This window comes from Tamandua tetradactyla, chromosome 8, assembly GCF_023851605.1.
Source record: "Tamandua tetradactyla isolate mTamTet1 chromosome 8, mTamTet1.pri, whole genome shotgun sequence".
Lineage (NCBI taxonomy): Eukaryota > Metazoa > Chordata > Mammalia > Pilosa > Myrmecophagidae > Tamandua > Tamandua tetradactyla.
The window spans coordinates 6321710-6341443 of NC_135334.1; the positions used below are offsets into that span (position 1 = coordinate 6321710).

The 19734-nt window shown below is 37.9% G+C and overlaps 1 protein-coding gene across 6 annotated transcripts in view; it reads left to right on the forward strand.

The window, feature by feature from the left end:
• PRDM10 (PR/SET domain 10) overlaps positions 1-19734 on the forward strand; it is a 135632-nt gene that overhangs the window by 42319 nt on the left and 73579 nt on the right. For 5 of the 6 annotated variants that reach the window (XM_077112435.1, XM_077112434.1, XM_077112438.1 and 2 more), the window contains 3 exons: positions 10474-10660; positions 13076-13240; positions 14945-15004. In XM_077112435.1, coding sequence (XP_076968550.1) covers positions 10592-10660; positions 13076-13240; positions 14945-15004 — 294 coding nt within the window. In that variant the 5' untranslated portion in view covers positions 10474-10591. The remainder of the gene's footprint in view (positions 1-10473; positions 10661-13075; positions 13241-14944; positions 15005-19734) is intronic. The other variant, XM_077112436.1, reaches the window with a different exon arrangement.

Consider the following 19734-nt stretch of genomic DNA (forward strand, 5'->3'; position numbering starts at 1 on the left):
AAGTAAGCCCTATTTCAGTGGCTGCAGCTTTTGTAGTCATTCGTTTAGAACAAGGCCAAATAGCACTCCTTTAAATGGAGATGAATTTCTATGTGAGTGTTCCTGAAGGATGCTTTATTCTGTACTTGGGTCAGCAAGAGTTAACATAGCTCTATACATATTCATTCAAACAAAGGTGAAAGAGTAAACAAAGAATGAGCAATTGCCTGCACATTAGGCCAGAGCACCTCTGGGTTCCTTCCTGGACTTGCCCACTTCTGCCACCTCCCTGGGAGGAGAGAGGGCCTAGCAGCTGGCTTGTCTCCTGGCACCCCTTCTGTGCCACGAGCCATTGGGCTGGCTGCTTATTTCTGTGTCATGGTGTCAGTGGTGCAGATATAAGTAGTGGGAACTCAGGGAGGAATCAGGGAAAGAGAAAAACAGAACAATTCTGTTCAGCCTCCCCCTCCCTGCACCTCCATCCCCTTCTGTGGTTCCTGCTTCAAGCTCTGTTGGTGGCTGCTTCCTGGGCCCATCCTCAGTAGAACTCTGCCTCCTCCGTTTTCTTTCTCACAGTCCTCCCACCCCACCCCCTCTATTTATCTAGTTATTTATTTTCCTTAAACTTTTTACTTTTAAATAATTTCAAACTTATAGGAGAGTTGCAAAAATAATGCAAAACATATGCAGAGACCTCCAGAATTACTCGCCCAATTCCCAGATCCACCAATTTTAACATATTTGCTGTATCATTCTGCCTATCCATTATCCATCCATCCATCCATCCATCCATCCATCCATCTCTAGCTGTCTGTCTAACCTGTCTATCTATTTATTTTCTGCACATCTGGGAGTAGGTTGTATACATTATGCCCCTGAAACACTTAATACTTCCATGTGCATTTCCTAAGAACAAGGATTTTCACTTATGTAACTACCTAAGTACAGTAATCAAGATTGAGAAATTTAATACCGATATGAAGCTTTCAGTCTATATTCTTATTTTTTCATATGTCCCAATATTGTCCTTTGGAGCCTTTTTTCCATGATTAGATCCCATCCAGGATCACACATTGCATTTATGTCATTGTCTCTTTAGTTGCTCTTTTTAAAAAAATTGTGGAAACCTATATACAATGTAAACTCTCTCATCCCCTCCCAGGCATGCCTTTCAGTGAATTGATCACAGCCACAATGTTGTGCTATACACACCATCATCCATTGTCAGAACTTTCCCATTTTTATAGTTTTTATGTTCATTTTGCAGATGCACCTACCTTCCTCCACCTTCCTTCTGTGGCATGTCTAGTATTGGGTTTCAGGAAGGGAGCCAGCAGTTCCTGCTAGTATGTCATTTTGTAAGGAGCCAGCAAAGTTCATAAGTATACCATGTGGAATATGGTATTAGTCTTTTCATGTAAATAATTATATATCTGGCATATAAGATGCCAAGCCAGTGCAGACACCACTGCTGAATTCTTAATGTTACTGAAATTTAATAATGTATCAGTGCTCCTATGGAACTTAATCACTATGCTTAACAATCTTTTAGACTGAAATCTGTCTTTCCTTCTTATCCTTACTCTTCATCAGTTTTACCATACAGATGTGAGCTGGGAAGTGGGCTCTCTGCTTCTGTTCACCTTTTAATCCCTAGAATTCAACATAGTTCTTGGCATGTAAGTGCTTTAAAAAATGAAGTCCACGCTGTGTGATTGTGAAAACCTTGTGTCTGATGCTCCTTTTATCTACCATGTCAACAGATGAGCAGAACATATGGAATAAAAATAAATAATAGGGGGAACAAATGTTAAAATAAATTTAGTTTGAAATGGTAGTGATAAATGAAAGCTAGGGGTAAGGGGTATGGTATGTATAATCTTTCTTTTTCTCTGTTATCGTTTTCTTTTTCTGTTGTCTTTTTATTTCTTTTTCTGAATTGATGCAGATGTTCTAAGAAATGATGAATATGTGATGATATTGAGAATTACTGATTATATATGTAGAACAGAATGATATGTTAATGTTTTTGTTTGTTTGTTCTTAATTTTTTTTAAATTAATAAATAAAAAAAATGAGGTCCACAAAGTGCGAAAAAAAATTGCTACCATTTCTGGAATGTTCATCATTATGCTATGTAATCACAAATGTTACCATGTTTTGTTGAATCTGAGATGTAGATGGTTAGCTACATAATTATTTTAGGTACAATTAAGAAAAAAAAAACCTTGCCAACTAAACTCTGACACAAGAGCTTTTAGTCACTTAGAATTTTTATTATATACTTATTAAAAGAGTTCTTTTCAGCTTCCTTAGACATAGATTTTTATCGTCTCACTTTGTGCATACATAAAAGGGAAAATATATGTGAAATAAATTACTTACACCATCCTTAAAATTTCTTCATTTTTAGAGTCTGACTCTTTAGAATGCTTTTTGATGCAGAGCCCTTGCTGTGTGTGTTTTTCCACTTAGTACCAGTCTCCATCCATCAAGGATGTTGGTGACATAGCACTTTATAAAAGAGGGCACCTCTCCTGTCCCCAGGAATCTCTTCTAAGCTTCTAATACTCATTCTGCAAGTTTTGATCCTGGTCCTTTCTTACTCAGCCTGTGATGGGCCATTCTTTTCCAGGTATCTCTATGACAACAACACATAATGCAGCTTCATTCATGTGTGCTCTTTCATACAGAGGTTCCACAAGGCCCTTGGCTGTATTGTCCTTTTCCTAATGATAGTTATTTGCCAATCAAATTTATACTCTGCTGCTCTGTCCATGCCTTTCAGGTTTTTTTAAACTTTTTTTTTATTGTATAATATAACATATGTACAAGGCAAAGAGAGAAAAAAAGCAATAGTTTTCAAAGCACTCTTCAACAAATAGTTATAGGACAGACCCCACAGTTTGTCGTGGGCTACCATACCGTCCTCTCGGATTTTTCCTTCTAGCTGCTCCAGAATATAGGAAGCTAGAAGGAATAAATTTTTTTTTAAATCGACTTTTTTTCTTTTTTATGAAAAATAATATGTACACAAAAAAGCAAATTTCAAAGCACAGCACCACAATTAATTGTAGATAGATTTCACAGTTTGACATGAGTTACAGTTCCTACAGTTTAGGTTTTTACTTCTAGCTACTCTAAGATACTGGAGACTAAGAGAAATATCAATTTGATGATTCAACATCCATATTTGTTTGTTAATCCCTACAATCTCTGTATAGCTCCACCATCACCTTTGATCTTTGTATCCCTCTCTTTAGGGATGTTTGGACTAATCCCATTCTAACTTTTTCATGTTGGAAGGTGCTGTCACTTATATGGGGTAGGGAGATGGAACTAGCTGACGTTCTGGAGAGCATGCCTTTCAGTTTAACATCAAATTAGAGTATAATATTTTTGAAGAGATTTAAAATGTAGTTGAACGAGGAGGTCTAGTGCCGGGAATACACATGGCTTACTTGAAGTGAGGTCAGGACTAAAGGACAGCTGTGACACATGTGTAAACAGGCAGTGACCGCCAAGGTCATGTGTGAACAGGCAACCATAGCCTGGCTGCCTCCCAGTTGATAGTGACTGTAATATACCACTGAGTATCAAGTATACCCCCATTTCAGGAATGGGAAAATGGGAAGAAAAAAAGAGCGCGTCATAAACTTAGGAAAGAGATTAATTCTTACAGCACCCATGCAGAGTGGATACATTGGATTTTCAGTGAGGATACTTGAGGATCAGAGAGCTGGGACTTACTAAAGTCACAAGCCACAATATGTGTGGTAGGTTCAGGAGCTCAGAACCTAGGTTTGTGTAATTCTAAAAAACTTGAACTTTCCACCACTACTCAAGAAACATTTAATAAGCCACTCTAGAAGCTCCAAAAGGAGAGAGGTCATCTTTGTTTTGTGCACTTATGACTCTTAAAGGCCTAGAACAGTGTCTGGCAGACACTAAGTACTCAGTAAATACTCGTTGAATACAGTCAATCTTTAGGGAGAGAACAGAGATGCAAGCACATCCTTCTCTTCTTGGAAATGAAGTTGTTCTGGTTTGAAACTGTTATGTACCCCAGAAAAGCCATGTTCTTTTTAATTTAATTTAATTTTAAGGCATGGCTTATTTTGGACATTACTCGTGATGCCCAATAAATGAATAAATGGAAAGAGCCACAGGATGCAATGGCTGAGAAGCAGAATGGCAAACCATGATACATTTATAGGATGGAATATGGTGTAACCACAAAAAGGAAGGATGTTGAGTGACATACAACAAACCAAATTAACCTTGGGGACAATGTATTGTGTAAAATAAGCCAGAAACAAAAGAACAAATGTGCTAAGGTCTCTGTCAGAAAATACTTAGAAGGCCTACATTATCAATCCTTACAGCAGCCACACAAGCCATGTTCTTATAACCCTGATCCAATCGTGTGGGGGTAGACCTATTGGTTGGGTGGGATCCTTTGATTAGGTTGTTTCCATGAGGATGTGACCCACCCCAATGGTGGGTGTGGCGTCTTAATTAGATGGATGTGTGACCCTGCCCATTCCAGGTGGGCCTTAATTAGTTTACTGGAGTTTTAAAAGAGCTCACAGAGAAAGAAGGAGCTCAGAGCCACTATAAAGAGCAGACGCCTAGGCACAGATGTTTGGAGATGCAGAAGAAAACTGCCCCAGGAGACACCAGAGGCCAATGGGAGCTAAGAGAGCCATCTGGAACCAGAAGCTGGGAAAGAAGGACGGCGATGTTGCAATGTGTCTTCCCATGTGACAGAAACCCTGGACACGACTGACCTTTCTTGAGTGATGTATCCTCTTGTTGATGCCTTGATTTGTACATATTTTTGGACTTAGATTTGTAAACTTGTAACTTAATAAGTCCCCTTTGTAAAAGCCAATCCATTTGTGGTATATTACATTCTGACAGCTTTAGCAGACTAAAACAAGAAGTCTCTGACTTGTTGGATAGTGGGAAAAAGGAGGAAAGACGGACGAACGTTTTCTAGGCAAGGTATAGTTTGTATAGTTTGTGGTTGTGAGGCAGAGCTGGGCCGAGGAAGGAAGTCTGTCCCAGCTAAGAGTGCTTGTCAGCAGCTGACTGATGGACAGTGCCAGAGGAACTCCTGGAATTCTTCCTCCTGGCCTATAAATCAGTGTCAAATTGCCTCTGTAAATTGTACAGTTAAAAAAGTTAATAAAAAAGGGAAATAAATATGACAAGCCTTACTATAAAGGAACTTCGTGTACAGGATGTGTTCATTGATAAATTGTTAATTTTTTGAAAATATGATATCTTTCATAAAACTTTAGAACTCTGGTTCATCTGTAAAATATGAAAATTGATATATGTTTTGACGGAATGCAATATACCAGAAACAGAATGGCTTTTAAAAGGGGGAATTTAATAAGTTGCTAGTTTACAGTTCTAAGGCTGAGAAAATGTCCCAATTAAAACAAGTCTATAGAAATGTCCAGTCTAAGGTATCCATCCAGGGAAAGATACCTTGGTTCAAGAAGGCTGATGAATTTCAAGGTTTCTCTCTCAAGTGACAAGGCACATGGCGAACACAGTCAGGGTTTCTCTCTCAGCTGGAAGGGCACATGGCAAACATGGTGTCATCTGCTAGCTTTCTCTCCTGGCTTCTTGTTTCATGAAGCTCTCTGGGAGGCATTTTCCTTCTTCATCTCCAAAGATTGCTGACTGGTGGACTCTCTGCTTTGTGGTGCTGCAGCATTCTCTGCTCTCTCTGAATCTCCTGTTCTCCAAAATGTTTCCTCTTTTATGGGACTCTAGTAAACCAATCAAGACCCACTCAAATGAGTGGAGACATGTCGTCACCTAATCCAGTTTAACAACCACTCTTGACTAAATCACATCATCCAAGGAGATGATCTGATTACAGTTTCAAACATACAGTATTGAATAGGCATTATTCTACCTTTATGAAATGGGATTTTGATTAAAACATGGCTTTTCTGGGGGCATACATCCTTTCAAACCAGCACAACATATTTGAGCATTGACTGTGTGCCAGGCCTTGTCCCTAGAATTTTCATATGGATGATTTAACCCTCACAATAACTCTAGGAGGCCATTGTTGTCTCCATTTTACGTCTGATGATATTGAGACTCAGGGATATTGAGGCATCTAGGACCCAGCATGGTAGATAATGGGGATTTGTGCAATCAGTGAACCAAACTGAAAAAAAAATTTAAATTCCTGTCATAGGAAGAATGCAACCTCTCTTGTACTATTCCTGCTAAAAATATGTATCCTGAATCTAACCATGAAGAAGTATCAGAAAAACTCCCATTGGGGGACATTCTTCAAAATAATTGGCCCATACGTACATTTAAAGAATGTGGAGATCATGAAAGACAAAGGAAGATGAGGGAACTGTTGCAAATTGAAGTGCTTGAGAGAGATACACACAGCACACAACGTGTGATGCCAGATAAGCTGCTGGGGCAAGGAGAAGTGGTATTTCTTTTGCTCTAAAGGCCATTGTGAGGACATTTGGAAACATTTGAATAAAGTCTGTAAATTAGGTAATAGTGCTATTTCAATGTTAACTTCTTGACTCTGCTATAGTACTATGGCTATGTAAGAAAGTGTCCTCATTTTTGGGTGATAGACACTGAAGAATTTAGGGGTAAAGGAGCATTTTGTCTGCAGCTCACTCTTAAATGATTAAAGTAAAAACAAAATTGGGGGAGTAAAGAAATATGGGAATTTTTGGTATTATTTTTGTTGATTTTTCTGTAAATCTGAAATTATTTCAAAATTAAAAATTAAAAAGCTTCCTCCATAGTACAGTTTATTTCTCTAATTACTGAAGGCTTTTATGTCCTTTTGTACAATTTTCTAATTTTCTTAATATAGATCTTTATATTATTGGTGACTTTTTCTCCCTAGGTTTCTTAATATTTTTGTTGCTTTTAAAAAAATGTAACAGGTCTATTTCACATGTCGTACAATGAATCCTGAATAGCTTTTTATGTATCTTTAAAAGGAAGTGCTATCTAAGGAAGACATATTGTTGTTAGAGTATAATATACAAAAGGTAAAATCCATGTATTTTTGTTGTTGTTGTTTTTTAATTAATTTAAAAAATAAAAAAAATACGACAAGAAAGGAACACAAACATTCTTAACATATGATCATTCCGTTCTACATATATAATCAGTAATTCACAATATCATCACACAGTTGCATACTCATTATCATGATCATGTTTTAGAACATTTGCATCAATTCAGAAAAATAAATAAAAAGACAACAGAAAAAAATTCATACATACCATACCCTTACCCCTCCCTTTCTTTTTTTAATTAATCTATTTTTTATTTATGATAGATAACCACATACAAACACAAACATTCTTATCATATGATCATTCCGTTCTTGTTATATAATCAGTTGCTCACATTATCTTCACATAGTTGTATATTCATCATCATGATCATTTCCTAGAACATCTGCATCAATTCAGAAAAAGCAGTGAAAAGAAGACAGAGAAAAATTCATACATACCATATCCCTTACCCCTCCCCTTCACCGATCACCAGCATTTCAATCTACTATATTTATTTTAATATCTGTTCCCCCTATTATTTATTTATTTTTAATCCATATGTTTTACTTGTCCATCGATAAGGTGGACAAAAGGAACTTCAGACACAAGACTGTCACAACCACAGCCACACTGTGGCAACCATATCGTCATACAATTATCTTCAAGAAACATGGCCACCAGAGCACAGCTCCACATTTTCAGGCAGGTCCCTCCAGCCTCTCCATTACAACTTGACTAACAAGGTGATATCTATTTAATGCGTAAGAATAACCTCCAGGATAACCTCTCAACTCTGTTTGGAATCTCACAGCCATTGACACTTTATTTTGTCTCATTTCACTCTTCCCCCTTTTGGTCAAGAAGATTTTCTCAATCCCTTGATGCTGAGTCTCAGCTCATTCTAGGATTTCTGTCCCATGTTGCCAGGAAGGTCCACACTCCTGGGGAATCATGTCCCACGTAGAGAGGGGGAGGGCAGTGAGTTTGCTTGCTGTGTTGGCCAAGAGAGAGAGGCCACATCTGAGCAACAGAAGAGGTTTTCTTGGGGGTGACTCTTAGGCCTAATTTTAAGTAGGCTTAGCCTATCCTTTGCGGGGTTAAATTTCATATGAACAGACTCCAAGATTGGAGGCTCAGCTATTGCTTTGGCTGTCCCTACTGCTTGTGATAATATCAAGAATTCTCCACTTGGAGAAGTTGAATTTTCCCCCTTGCTCACCATTCCCCCTAGGGGACTCTGCAAATACTTGCCTAGTCACTGTTCAAATAGCTCTGGGATTTATCTGGGCATCACTCTGGACAAACCTACAAAATCTCATGCCCTACTCAAGGTTCCAAGTACTATGGTGTTCGATTAAGCTGTCCACATAAGTTATGTTAGGAAATACACTAGTCAAAATATAAATTTTGTATCAAATAAATATTTTTTGCTTGTCTCACACATATGTTAAAGTTTTAAAATATTAATTATCATCTATTTTCAACACCCTGCATTATTGACATTCCTTTGTTCTTCCTCATGCAGAAACATTTTTAAATTTGCACATTTCGTCACTGTCATTATGCATTCTAGGTATTCCTGGACTATACCACCTCAGTCTTTATTGTCTATCTTTCCTTCTGATTTCAGTTGTGCCCCCAGCCCTCCTCCCTCTGTCACTCTCACATTCAGCATTCTAACCTTATTGTAATATAGTTAGGTTGTATTGTGCTATCCAAAATCCATGTATTTTGACTGAATAGATTGATGACTTTTGCATTTCCCACATAACCACCACCGCAGTCCAGTTCCAAGATATAGCACATTTCCATTTCTCCACAAAGTTCCCTCATGCCCCTTTGTTCACACATTCACTTGTTGCATTGTTTCCAGTACTCTGATGGAGATAAGAGGAGTATGTGGGGTAAGTGTGTGAGTGTGTGGGGTGGGTTGAGGGGGTGACCAGGTGAGAATGGTCATGTGGAAGAGTAGCTGAACTGGCTCCTGAAATAATCAGAAGATGGCTTCTGTCTGGTTGCCACACAGCAGTCCTTGTGTCCCAGCGTTAGGCACAGACATTTGGGCATTAAGGTTTTTTTTTCTTTAGGACTTGTTCTAGTTCTGAGGTTGGAGTACATATAGTCCAAGAATGTGCTTCTCCAGACTCTGCCTGGATCCCGACTAGTAGCTTCTCTGGTCTTTAGTTTAATGGTGTGCTGACCAGTTTTAGCCTTTTTGTGGGTATGTGAGCTGGTTTAGTGGGAATAGCAGATGTGGCAAGTCTCACATGACTTTTAAAACATCGACCTTTTATCACCGTCCAAAGGGGAGACTGATTGCTTTTAAAAGCCTGTTTTGGAAAGGAGGAGTAAGGTTTCATGGGTTAGATTTCTCACATCTTGGTTTTTGCTAAGGCTTTTGATTTGCTCACTAATCACCCCTCCGCTGACCACATGGGAAACTAAGGGCTGTATTTGTAACCACCAGAGAGTGTAGCCTTGCCCCCTAGCATTTGTCCTTGTTTTGTGATTTGTATTATTCTGCTGTGCATTTCTGGTAGAGGTGATAGAGGAAGACAATGTTTACAATAGTGAGCAGGAGAGGAGAGAACCTGGACTTTGCAGCAATTGCACTTGGGTTTGAACCCATCACTTTCTAGCATTTAGCATCTGTGAACCACAATCTCCTCAGCAGCAGGACTGAGATAACCACCTCAAGTATACATGATGAGGATTAAAATTATAGCTACCTATCTCTGTACATATATACTTATATGTGTGTGTGTATGTACAAATATGTGTGTTAGACAAGGTTCTTCTGAGATACAGAATTGATGCAATATGTACGTAAATATGAAGAGATTTGTTATAGGACTTGGCTTCTGCAATTGTGAGGATGGGCAAGTCTGAATTCCTTATGCAGATCACAAGTTGGGAAGTCTGATGAAGTTGGCAGTGAAATCTCCAGGAAGAGATGGCTGGCTGAAGCAGAGATGGAAATTCTTCTTGCTGACTTGAAATTCTCAGTTTTCCCTTTAAGGCCTCCCACTGCCTGGATGAGACTTCTCTCATTGCTGAAGGCACTTTCCTTTGGTGATTGTAGATGCCATCAGTCATATATGCAATCAGTTGACTAATGATTTAAATCCACAAGATATTCTCCCAGTAACAATCAGGCCAGTGCTTGCTTGACCAAAGAACTGGACCCCATATCCTGGCCAAGCTGGCACATGAACTTAACCTTCACACTTACCTAATTCCTGAGATAAAAGCATGTAATCCATTTTATTATTTTTACAAGTAATTTCTGCATTTTTACCTTTTTGTCCAGGTGTGTCATCTTTTAATGAAGTGGTTCCCCCCCCCCGCCTTTGTGGTTGAAACTGTAATTTATTAAAATGCGGTCATCTCTTTAAAGTCTTGGTCCCTTTTTTTTTTTCAGGCACATTGCAGAGAGACCATCTTGTCTTTGATGAATACATACGTGGTGGACAGATGACTGTTCTCTGTGCTGTGCTGCTCTAGGTGCCCCAGGCTTGGACCCATCCAGTAGGGAGGCGATGGATTCCAAAGCCGAAAATGCGCATGTGTGGTCTACCTCTGCAGAACACGAACAGAGTGCTACACAGGTGACAAGCGCCGTCTTTCCGGCTTTGTTTAGGTGGCAGTTTTTAGCTGGATAGAGTTTGCCAACAGCTAAAGAAACAACAGCAATTAAGTGGTAATGAATAGGTGGGAGGAAGCTGATTTGAAGAACTCATGTGTTAGAACAGGGAGTGTTTCAGCACTTTGACAGCTCCATCAGTATCCTGTATGACTTAGAAGAAGAGCTAAGCTGCCACCTATATGCGTCTCTGCCTTTTCCCCAATTTGTTGTCATAATCTGTCTTATTTTATATTATTGGTGCCAAAAATCTGAAACTGTAGGGTTTTTTTTCCGTGTTATCCAGTATGAGATTTTATTCTTTGTGTACAATGAGGTGCAAAATATGTCTAAAAAGTGAGTGGCTTTTTCTTTTCCTTTTAAATCCAGAAGATAAACCTCTAAGTGAAAGTTGTCCCATTATGAATCAACAACTTTGGAGGTTAGTCACCAATTCAAATGCTACCCTCAGTAATAAGCGCCGCCTTTCCATTTGCCATCAGAACCAGCTGCAGGTTCTTTTGACTCTTCTTAGTATTTTGGATAAGGACTTTGTTTTTGAAAAGACTGAGGGTCACATGGAGCCAGGTTTTATATGTGACTTAAGCAAAAATGATATTATAATAAAGTGATAAAATTGGTCACATGATATGATTTAAAAGCCTGAGTTTGAGTACATAAAAAAAGAAAGAAAAAACAGAGAATTCCAGAGGTATTTTCAGAATAATTGAGAATATTGCTTTATTTACCAGGGGAACAATTTTGAAGACAACTTTCATGCAGCTATATATTTTGATGTATTTTGTTTATAAACAAAAATGGAGTCCATTAAAAGCAAAACAAAAGAAAATCTGGCTGTCTCACTGTAGTTGATTAGGATCCCCCATTTGTCGGTAACCATATGGTACACTGCAGAGCCCAGGAATCCTCATTGCATCTCTAGTTCCCAATTATTCCTATCTCTGGCCAGTAATTGTGATTTTGTAGAGTACTGGGTGGTGAAGAACCAAGTGGAAAAGCTTAGATAGCTCTTCTTTGGAGGAAATTTTTTTTGTTTCTTTCTTTTTTTTTTTTTTTTTTTCTCTTTTAAGCACTACAGCTAGTCCAGGGTTTTGATGCTAATGAACAAAATCTAAGTGAAAAGTCACAATATTATCTTGTAGCAATGAAAACCAAATATATCAAAGCTTAATTCTTGCAATCAACCAACTGTTTTCTCATGGATAAATCAAATTTATGTAGAAGTTAGACACTCATCGCTTAGTAAAGAAGAGGGAGTTTGTATATTTCTGTGGTGCCTGATTGCATTTGTCCTTCAGGTTTTTTTCTGGAGATTAAAGTAGCTTATATCATCTTTGGGATCTAGCATTCCTTACTAGAGAAAATGGAAATTAAATTAGGTCCAAAGCCAGGTGAGGAGATGAGTAAGGAATCTACCCTAAAACTGCCTGACTTCGATATCAGCACATGAATGATTTCTCTCTCAACTATGTGCTTTGGCCATCTGCTCCCATACCTGTGATGTAATAAGGTGTCAGGCTGTATGCCAAGCTCTAACCTTCAAGAATTCAAGCCTCCAAGGCTGACTACTCAGAAAGTATTTCATAAAACTCAGTTTCTCCTTTAGCTCTTTAGTTCTTGGGAGATTATTTGCCTTGGTGACAACTGAAACAGTTGGCCAAAACTCTTAAAAGTACCTTATTAAAAATTTCTGTATCTTTACCTAGCCAGTAAGGAAGAGTTCTAGTATGTTCATTGGTTCAGCCAACCTTTACTGATATGCCTCCACTATGTCCCTTGCGTATGAAGGAACTTGTAGAAAAGGAAGTGGCCTTATTTTAATATGTTTGCTGAAAGACACTGTTAGTCATAAAGTAGAATTTTATGATGGGTTTTAGAGCAATTGGCTTATTATTATTATTTTTTTTGCATGGGCAGGCATGGGGAAACAAACCCAGGTCTCCGGCATGGCAGGCGAGAACTCTGCCACTGAGTCACTGTTGCCTGCCTGCAATTGGCTTTTGAGTCTAGATATTTTTTCACATCACAGAATATTTTATATTCTGGTAGTGCTGCTAGCCTGGAATTTTCAGTCTCTCTTTCAGGATCAGTTAATCTCACCCTCTAGACTCCCTGAAGGTGACATATTGGACACTTGAGACAAAGAGGAATTTAAGTCAGTTGCCTAATAGTTAAGCTGTAAATCTGCGACAGGCTTCCTGGATCTTGCCTCCTGGTCACCGACTCAGTGTAGTTGAAGATTTATCAGTCCCCACTGTCCTTTTCTTGGGAAAGTTTTAGGATTGCAAGTGCGCCCTGTGCTTGTCTACTATGTGCCTTTATGAGATTGGTTCTGTTCCACAAAAATAGATGCTGCACACTCACCTGCTTTCTGTCCCAGGTGCACTTTGTTCCGGACGCTGGAACTGTGGCTCAGATTGTCTACACTGATGACCAGGGCCGTCCCCCCCAGCAGGTGGTCTACACTGCAGATGGCACCTCCTACACTTCAGTGGATGGCCCAGAGCACACGCTGGTTTACATCCATCCCGTGGAAGCAGCACAGGCATGTTCAGCAGCACATCGTTTGTAGTTTTCTTATTCATGAATTAATTCACCCTTTATTTCTGTTTATTCCCTGCCAGTCACTGTGTGAGGAACTGGGGATGTGGCAACTATTTAGATAAGATATGTGATCTCAAGGAGCTGATAGCCAGCTTGGCAGAGGGAGATAGAGTTTATTTATTTAAATTAAGTGTAACTTCCCAGACCATGCACCCACCCCCACCCCCACCCCCCAAAATTAAGTGCAACAGGGAGTTAGATTACCAGCTCCATATCAGCTTTTCTCCCCAGTGACCTTGGACTAGGTTACGAAAATGTTACTTTTCCTGAATATCAAGAACCAGGCCAAAAAATGGCCTGTAGTTTGGTATAACTTAATCAAGATAAATCTGGGTGAGCATACAGATTATTTCAGTTAATTGTGTAAGCAGAGGGTTTTAGTAGCTTTTAAACTGCTGTTTATTAATAACTTAATGATTTGTAGGAGTATAATAGAGACAAAAGTGCTGGTAAAAGCTGAACAAGTATAGCTTTTTTTTTTCGGCCAGTTAAAGTGTTAGTCCCCAAACGCATGGCAAAAATATTCCCCAATATATAAATTTTAGTGCCTGTTTACAAAGGTACAGAGTGCTTTTAAACATTTTATAATAGGAACCTAGTAATAGCAATTTACCCTCATGCAATATTTAATCAAGAGGCTCAAATCACTCCTAAGAAAAAATGGAGCCCCCCCAATGAATACCTTTCAAATCCATATAAGGGTGAAATAGCCAAATAGAACCGTACTTTTAGAATATCCCTGCTTATTTTTAGTCCCCTAACTATCTTAAAATAAGGTAAGATAGCTTATGTAAAGGATGTCTTGTACCCAGCTTTTAGTTTTTTACTATGCTACTAAATGTCTGAATTATGATTTTTCTGGTGTCAAATCTAAGAAATCCTCTGGAACCACAGTTCCTATTCCCCTGGATTTGCTAAAGGCTTAGGCAAATTAAAGTCCTTAAAACAGTTTACAGGAGAGACTATTTTTTCTGGATTGAAGAGGTTAACCATGGTCCTGGACTAAAATAGTTTGAAGATTGTCCTTTAGTTAGTTTTGATGCATCCTGACCTAAATTATTATATATTTATAATGATTATTTTTGTTTATTATGACCTTAATGGCTCTATCCAAAAAGGAAACCTCTGGAACTTTAAGTTGAACTTATTTTCCTTTTAATTTCCTTCTGATAATGAATGTGCATCAGCATTTGAAGGAGCTGTAATCCTAGTGCATATATAATAATGTTGTATATCTGTAAATTCATCCATTCAAAAATCTACTCCTGCGATATGCAGTGTTAGATGTGAATATGTGTGCCCTCATTCATGGCATGTCTTTTACATTTTCATAACATACCTTTTAAAATTAGCTGTCACATTCAGCCACGAGAAAGGCTTTGCTTGAGAGTACAGTCATGAAATATGTTAGACATTTGGGATGGCTAGTTTATAAAATCTCTTTAGAGTCATTTGAATGAAAGGCTTTAGCTAAATGTTAAATTACTATCTTTCTCTCCTTTATTAATGATGGATTATTACTGGCTATGTTGGGAGTTAACTCTCCCAAGAATAGTGCTTCACAGTTGGATAATTTTCTCTGTGTAGGCGAGCTGTCTGGAGATCTTTTGATAAGCTTTTTTTCTTTCTTACTCTCTTTTTTTAGACTCTCTTTACAGATCCAGGCCAGGTAGCTTATGTCCAACAGGATGCTACAGCTCAGCAGGTAAGGAATCACCTTTTTTTTTTGTTGTTTGGTGACAATACTGTGAACTTGCAGTCTCCTGCAATGCTTCCCCTAGCTGTCTGTTCTTTGTATTCTCTGGGTGTTTGTTTCTTATGCATTAAGAATGTTCTCCTGCTCCTTTAATAAAAACAAAATATAACATAATCTTTACTCCAATCAGTATACATTGGAATAGCCTGGTAATAAAACAAACAAACAAAAAACTTTGTCAGAGGGCGGGCCAAAGTGGCTCAGCAGGTAAAGTTCTCACCTGCAGTGCTGGAGACCCAGGTTCGATTCCTGGTGCCTGCCCCTGCACAAAAAAAAAAAAAAAAAAAAAAAAAAGACTTTGTCAGAGCAATTTAAGAAATAAGCATATAAATGAAATATTGATTCATGTCCCAAATAATAATTATGAGTTTAAAAGTATCTTTTTTTAATGAAAAATGAAACATTTGAGTACTTGTTCCATTTTTTTAATGTTCCATTTTTAAATACCCTAAAAATACAACCCAAATTCCACTCAGAAACATTCTTATTACTTTAAAATTTGGTAATTATTATTCCAGACATACATGAACTTATAGAGAAAAATAAAACAGGCAGGGGGAAAAAATGGCATCCTACACCAAATGCCGCTTTTAATGTGAACACTTTTCACTTGAGTTTACTTGAAATGAAGAGAAGAAAAAGAAATTGAAGTGTACCTATGAGAGGCTGGAGTTAATTTTTTCTTTACCTGTGCTTCGGCTTTAGCTCTGCCCTGTGTGTGGACTCCTGTGGTGACGTGATGACATGGAAATCAGTGCACTTGATTTCCGCCCATTTCCTCAGCACTGTTTTGTGCTAGTTACGTTATTATTGTCACTAGCATATTTGTGCTTGTTCAGTCACAACACTTATTTAGAATTTGCTTCACTTTACAAGCATTCGATTTGGTTGGAAGAAACCTTGAGTCTAAGTTTGATATTTTCTTCATTCTTTTCTGTCATAATTCCTGTGTAATTCTGTCTTTATCCTTGAAGTTCTTTAGAGTCTAATGACTTCACTAGTATTGGGTTAGAATTCCCCAAGACAGAGAGTATCCTTTTAATGTGTAGATTCAAGCTTTATTTTATGAAGCTTCTTGTCTATCAGATCTTTAGAAATCCTTTAGTTCCATTTGATGAGCTTTCTTTTTCCAGAATATGAGTGGTGCACACGCAACTCTTCTTTGCATTCCATTTATTTCCATTTATAACATTTTCTGTACAATCGTTATGTCTGCTGTTTTCTATTTTACTTGTGTGGTTTCCTTTAGCTTGTCCATCAGGCCATGTCACAGTAATTTTTTCTTTTTAATTAAATTATAATATGCATATAGAAAAGTACAAAGATCCTAAGCTGATATCTCAACATTCCTTATAATCAGCACTCCAATTAAGCAGTACATCATTATCAGCTTCTAAAAGATACCCTAATGCTCCTTCTCGATCATGTCTCCTTTCCTTCTTCTCAAAAGTAACTACTCTCCTGCTCGCTAACCCCATAGATTAGTTTCCCGTGCGTCTGAACTTGGTATAAATGCAGTTATAGAGGTGGTTTCCTTTTTTTCCCTGGCTTCTTCAACATTAGGCTTAGGGAAATCATTTATATTGTTGAGTGCTGCTTAGGGTTTCTCCTTCTCCTCCCTTTCCCTTTTTTTTCCCTCCTCCTTCCTTCCCTTCCTCTCTTCCTCCCCCCTTCCCTCCATCCCTTCCCCTCCTTTTACTTCTCTTCCTCCTCCGTCTTTTTATTGCTATGTAAAATTCAATGTTATGACTATACCACAATATATTTATCTGTTCTGCAGTTGAGGGACTTTTTTGCTCCCAGTTTTGACTATTAGGAATAATTGCTGCTATGGATACTGTTCTAGTTTGCTGGCTGCCAGAATGCAATATACCAGAAATGGAATAGCTTTTTAAAAGGGGAATTTAATAAATTGCTAGTTTACAGTTCTAAGGCCGAGAAAATGTCCCAATTAAAACAAGTCTATAGAAATGTCCAATCAAAGGCATCCAGGGAAAGATACCTTGGTTCAAGAAGGCCGATGAAGTTCAGGGTCTCTCCCTCAAGTGAGATGGCACATGGCGAACACAGTCAGGGCTTCTCTTTCGGCTGGACGGGCACATGGCGAATATGGTGTCATCTGCTTGCTTTGTCTCCTGGCTTCCTGTTTCATGAAGCTCCCCGGGAGGCATTTTCCTTCTTCATCTCCAAAGGTCACTGGCTGGTGGACTCTCTGCTTCGTGGTGCTGCAGCATTCTCTGCTCTCTCTGACTCATTCTCCTCTTTTATAGGACTTCAGAAACTAATCAAGACCCACTCAAATGGGTGGAGACATGTCATCCCCTAATCCAGTTTAACAACCACTCTTGACTAAATCACATCATCCAGGGATATAATCTCATTACAGTTTCAAACATACAGTATTGAATAGAGATTATTCTACCTTTATGAAATGGGATTTATATTAAAACATGGCTTTTCTTAGGGGGCATACTTCCTTTCAAACCAGCACAGATACTTTGGTCTCTGACTTACAGTGCCCGTATGCATGCATTTCAGTTGGTGTGTGCTTAACAGTGAAAATGGCTGGGTTACAGAGTATACACAGGTCCAACTTTTAGTAAATACTGCCCAGCATTTTCTGAAGTGGTTCTTAGCAATCTACACTCCAGTGGTGTTTGAGAGTTACAGTTGGACTACCCTCCTTGCCATCCCAGCCTTGTTGATTTTGCCCACTCTGAGTGTGATTAGTATAATTCTGGGCTCCTTTTCATATGTTCACTGGCCATCTAGAGATATGTTTTTGTGAGGCGTTTAAATTTTTTTGCCCTTTTTTCCTATGGGATTTTCTGTCTTTTTCTTACAGATCTGTACGATTTCTTTATATATTCTATATACAAGCCATTTGCAAATATCTTCTATACTCTGTGGCTGACCTTTACACTTTCTTAATGATATATTTTGATGAACAGGAATGCTTCATTTTAATGTAGTCCGATTTATCCATCTTCTCCTTTATGGGTAATATTTTTTGTACTATTTAAGACATCTTTACCTAATGGAAGTCATGAATATATTTTGCTATATTCTTTTCTGGGCACCTTTCCCGTTTAGATCTCCAAATGTGCAAGGGGTGAGATAGATCAAGTTTCATTTATTTCCATATGAAAATCCAGGAGTTTCAGCTCCATTTATTACTTGTTTTTCCTTTCACTACTGCTCTGCTGTGCTACTTTTGTCATAAATCCATTTGAGCACATATGTGTGGATTTGTTTCTGGACACACTTTGTTTTTCCAGCTGCCTTTTAGACTTTCCTTGTGCTAATACCACACTGTCCTAATTATTGTAGCTTTATAATAAGCCTTGATGCCCATGACAATAATTCCTCCCGAACTTTGTTCTTCTCCGTGAGTTTCTTGGCCCTTTGCATTTTCCATACAATCAGCCTGGCACTTTCCACACTGGAATTTCATTATGTCGATGGATTACCTTTACAATATTGAGTTTTCCAGTTTAAAAACATGATATATAACTGAAGTTAAAATAAAATAAAATAAATAGTTATTTAGGTTGAGGTCTCACGTGTTTCAGTAGATTTATTCTATGAAGGTTTTTGTTGGTATTGCAAATGGTGTAATTAAAAATTTTCATTTCCTAATTTTTATGTTTCTATAGAAGCGCAATTAATATTGTACTGTCCTTGCATTCTATTGCGCCATTAGTTTGAATAATTTAAGCGTAGGTTCTTTTGGATTTTCTCAGTAAATAGTAATGTTGTTTGTGAATAATAACAGTTTTTATTTCTTGTTTTCCCCCTGAGTCTACTGGCCAGGATTGCCAGTACATTGTTGAATTGAAGTGGTGCTACTCGCCTTTCTTTTTGCCTCATCTCAGAGGAGAAGATTTCAATATTTCACCACTGAGAATTATTTTGGGTATAGGTTTTTTAAAAAGGTACCCTTTATCAAATTAAGGAAGTTCCCCTTGTTTCTAGTCTTCTATGAACATTTATTATGAATTTATGTTGATTATTACTAGTGGATATTGATTTTTTTCTGAATCTGTTGAGATCGTCATGTGACTTTTCCCTTCTTTTCTGTTAGTTTGGTGAATTACAATGATATTTTCAAATTAAGCCAAACTTGCATTCTTGGAATAAATGCCACTTGGCCCTTTTCATATGTCTGAATTTAGTTTTCTAATATTTTGCTTGGGTGTTTTGAATATATTCATGAGTCCATTGTGTTTTTTTTTAATTTTTATTATGAAAACCAGTCAACATACAAGTGAACACCTTTTTTTTTCAATCACAGAGTTGTATATTCATCATCATGATCATTTCTTAGACCATTTACATCAATTCAGAAAAAGAAATAAAAAGAAAACAAAAAATTCATATATACCATCAATTCAGAAGAAGAAATGAAAAGAAAACAAAAAATTCATATATACCATACCCCTTACCCCTTCCTTTCATTGATCACTAGCATTTCAATCTAAGTTTATTTTAACATTTGTTCTCCCTATTATTTATCTTTATTCCATATATTCTACTCGTCTGTTGACAAGGTAGATAAAAGGAGCATCAGACACAAGGTTTTCACAATCACACAGTCACATCGTGCAAGCTATATCGTTATACAATCATCTTCAAGAAACATGGCTACTGGAACACAGCTCTACATTTTCAGACAGTTC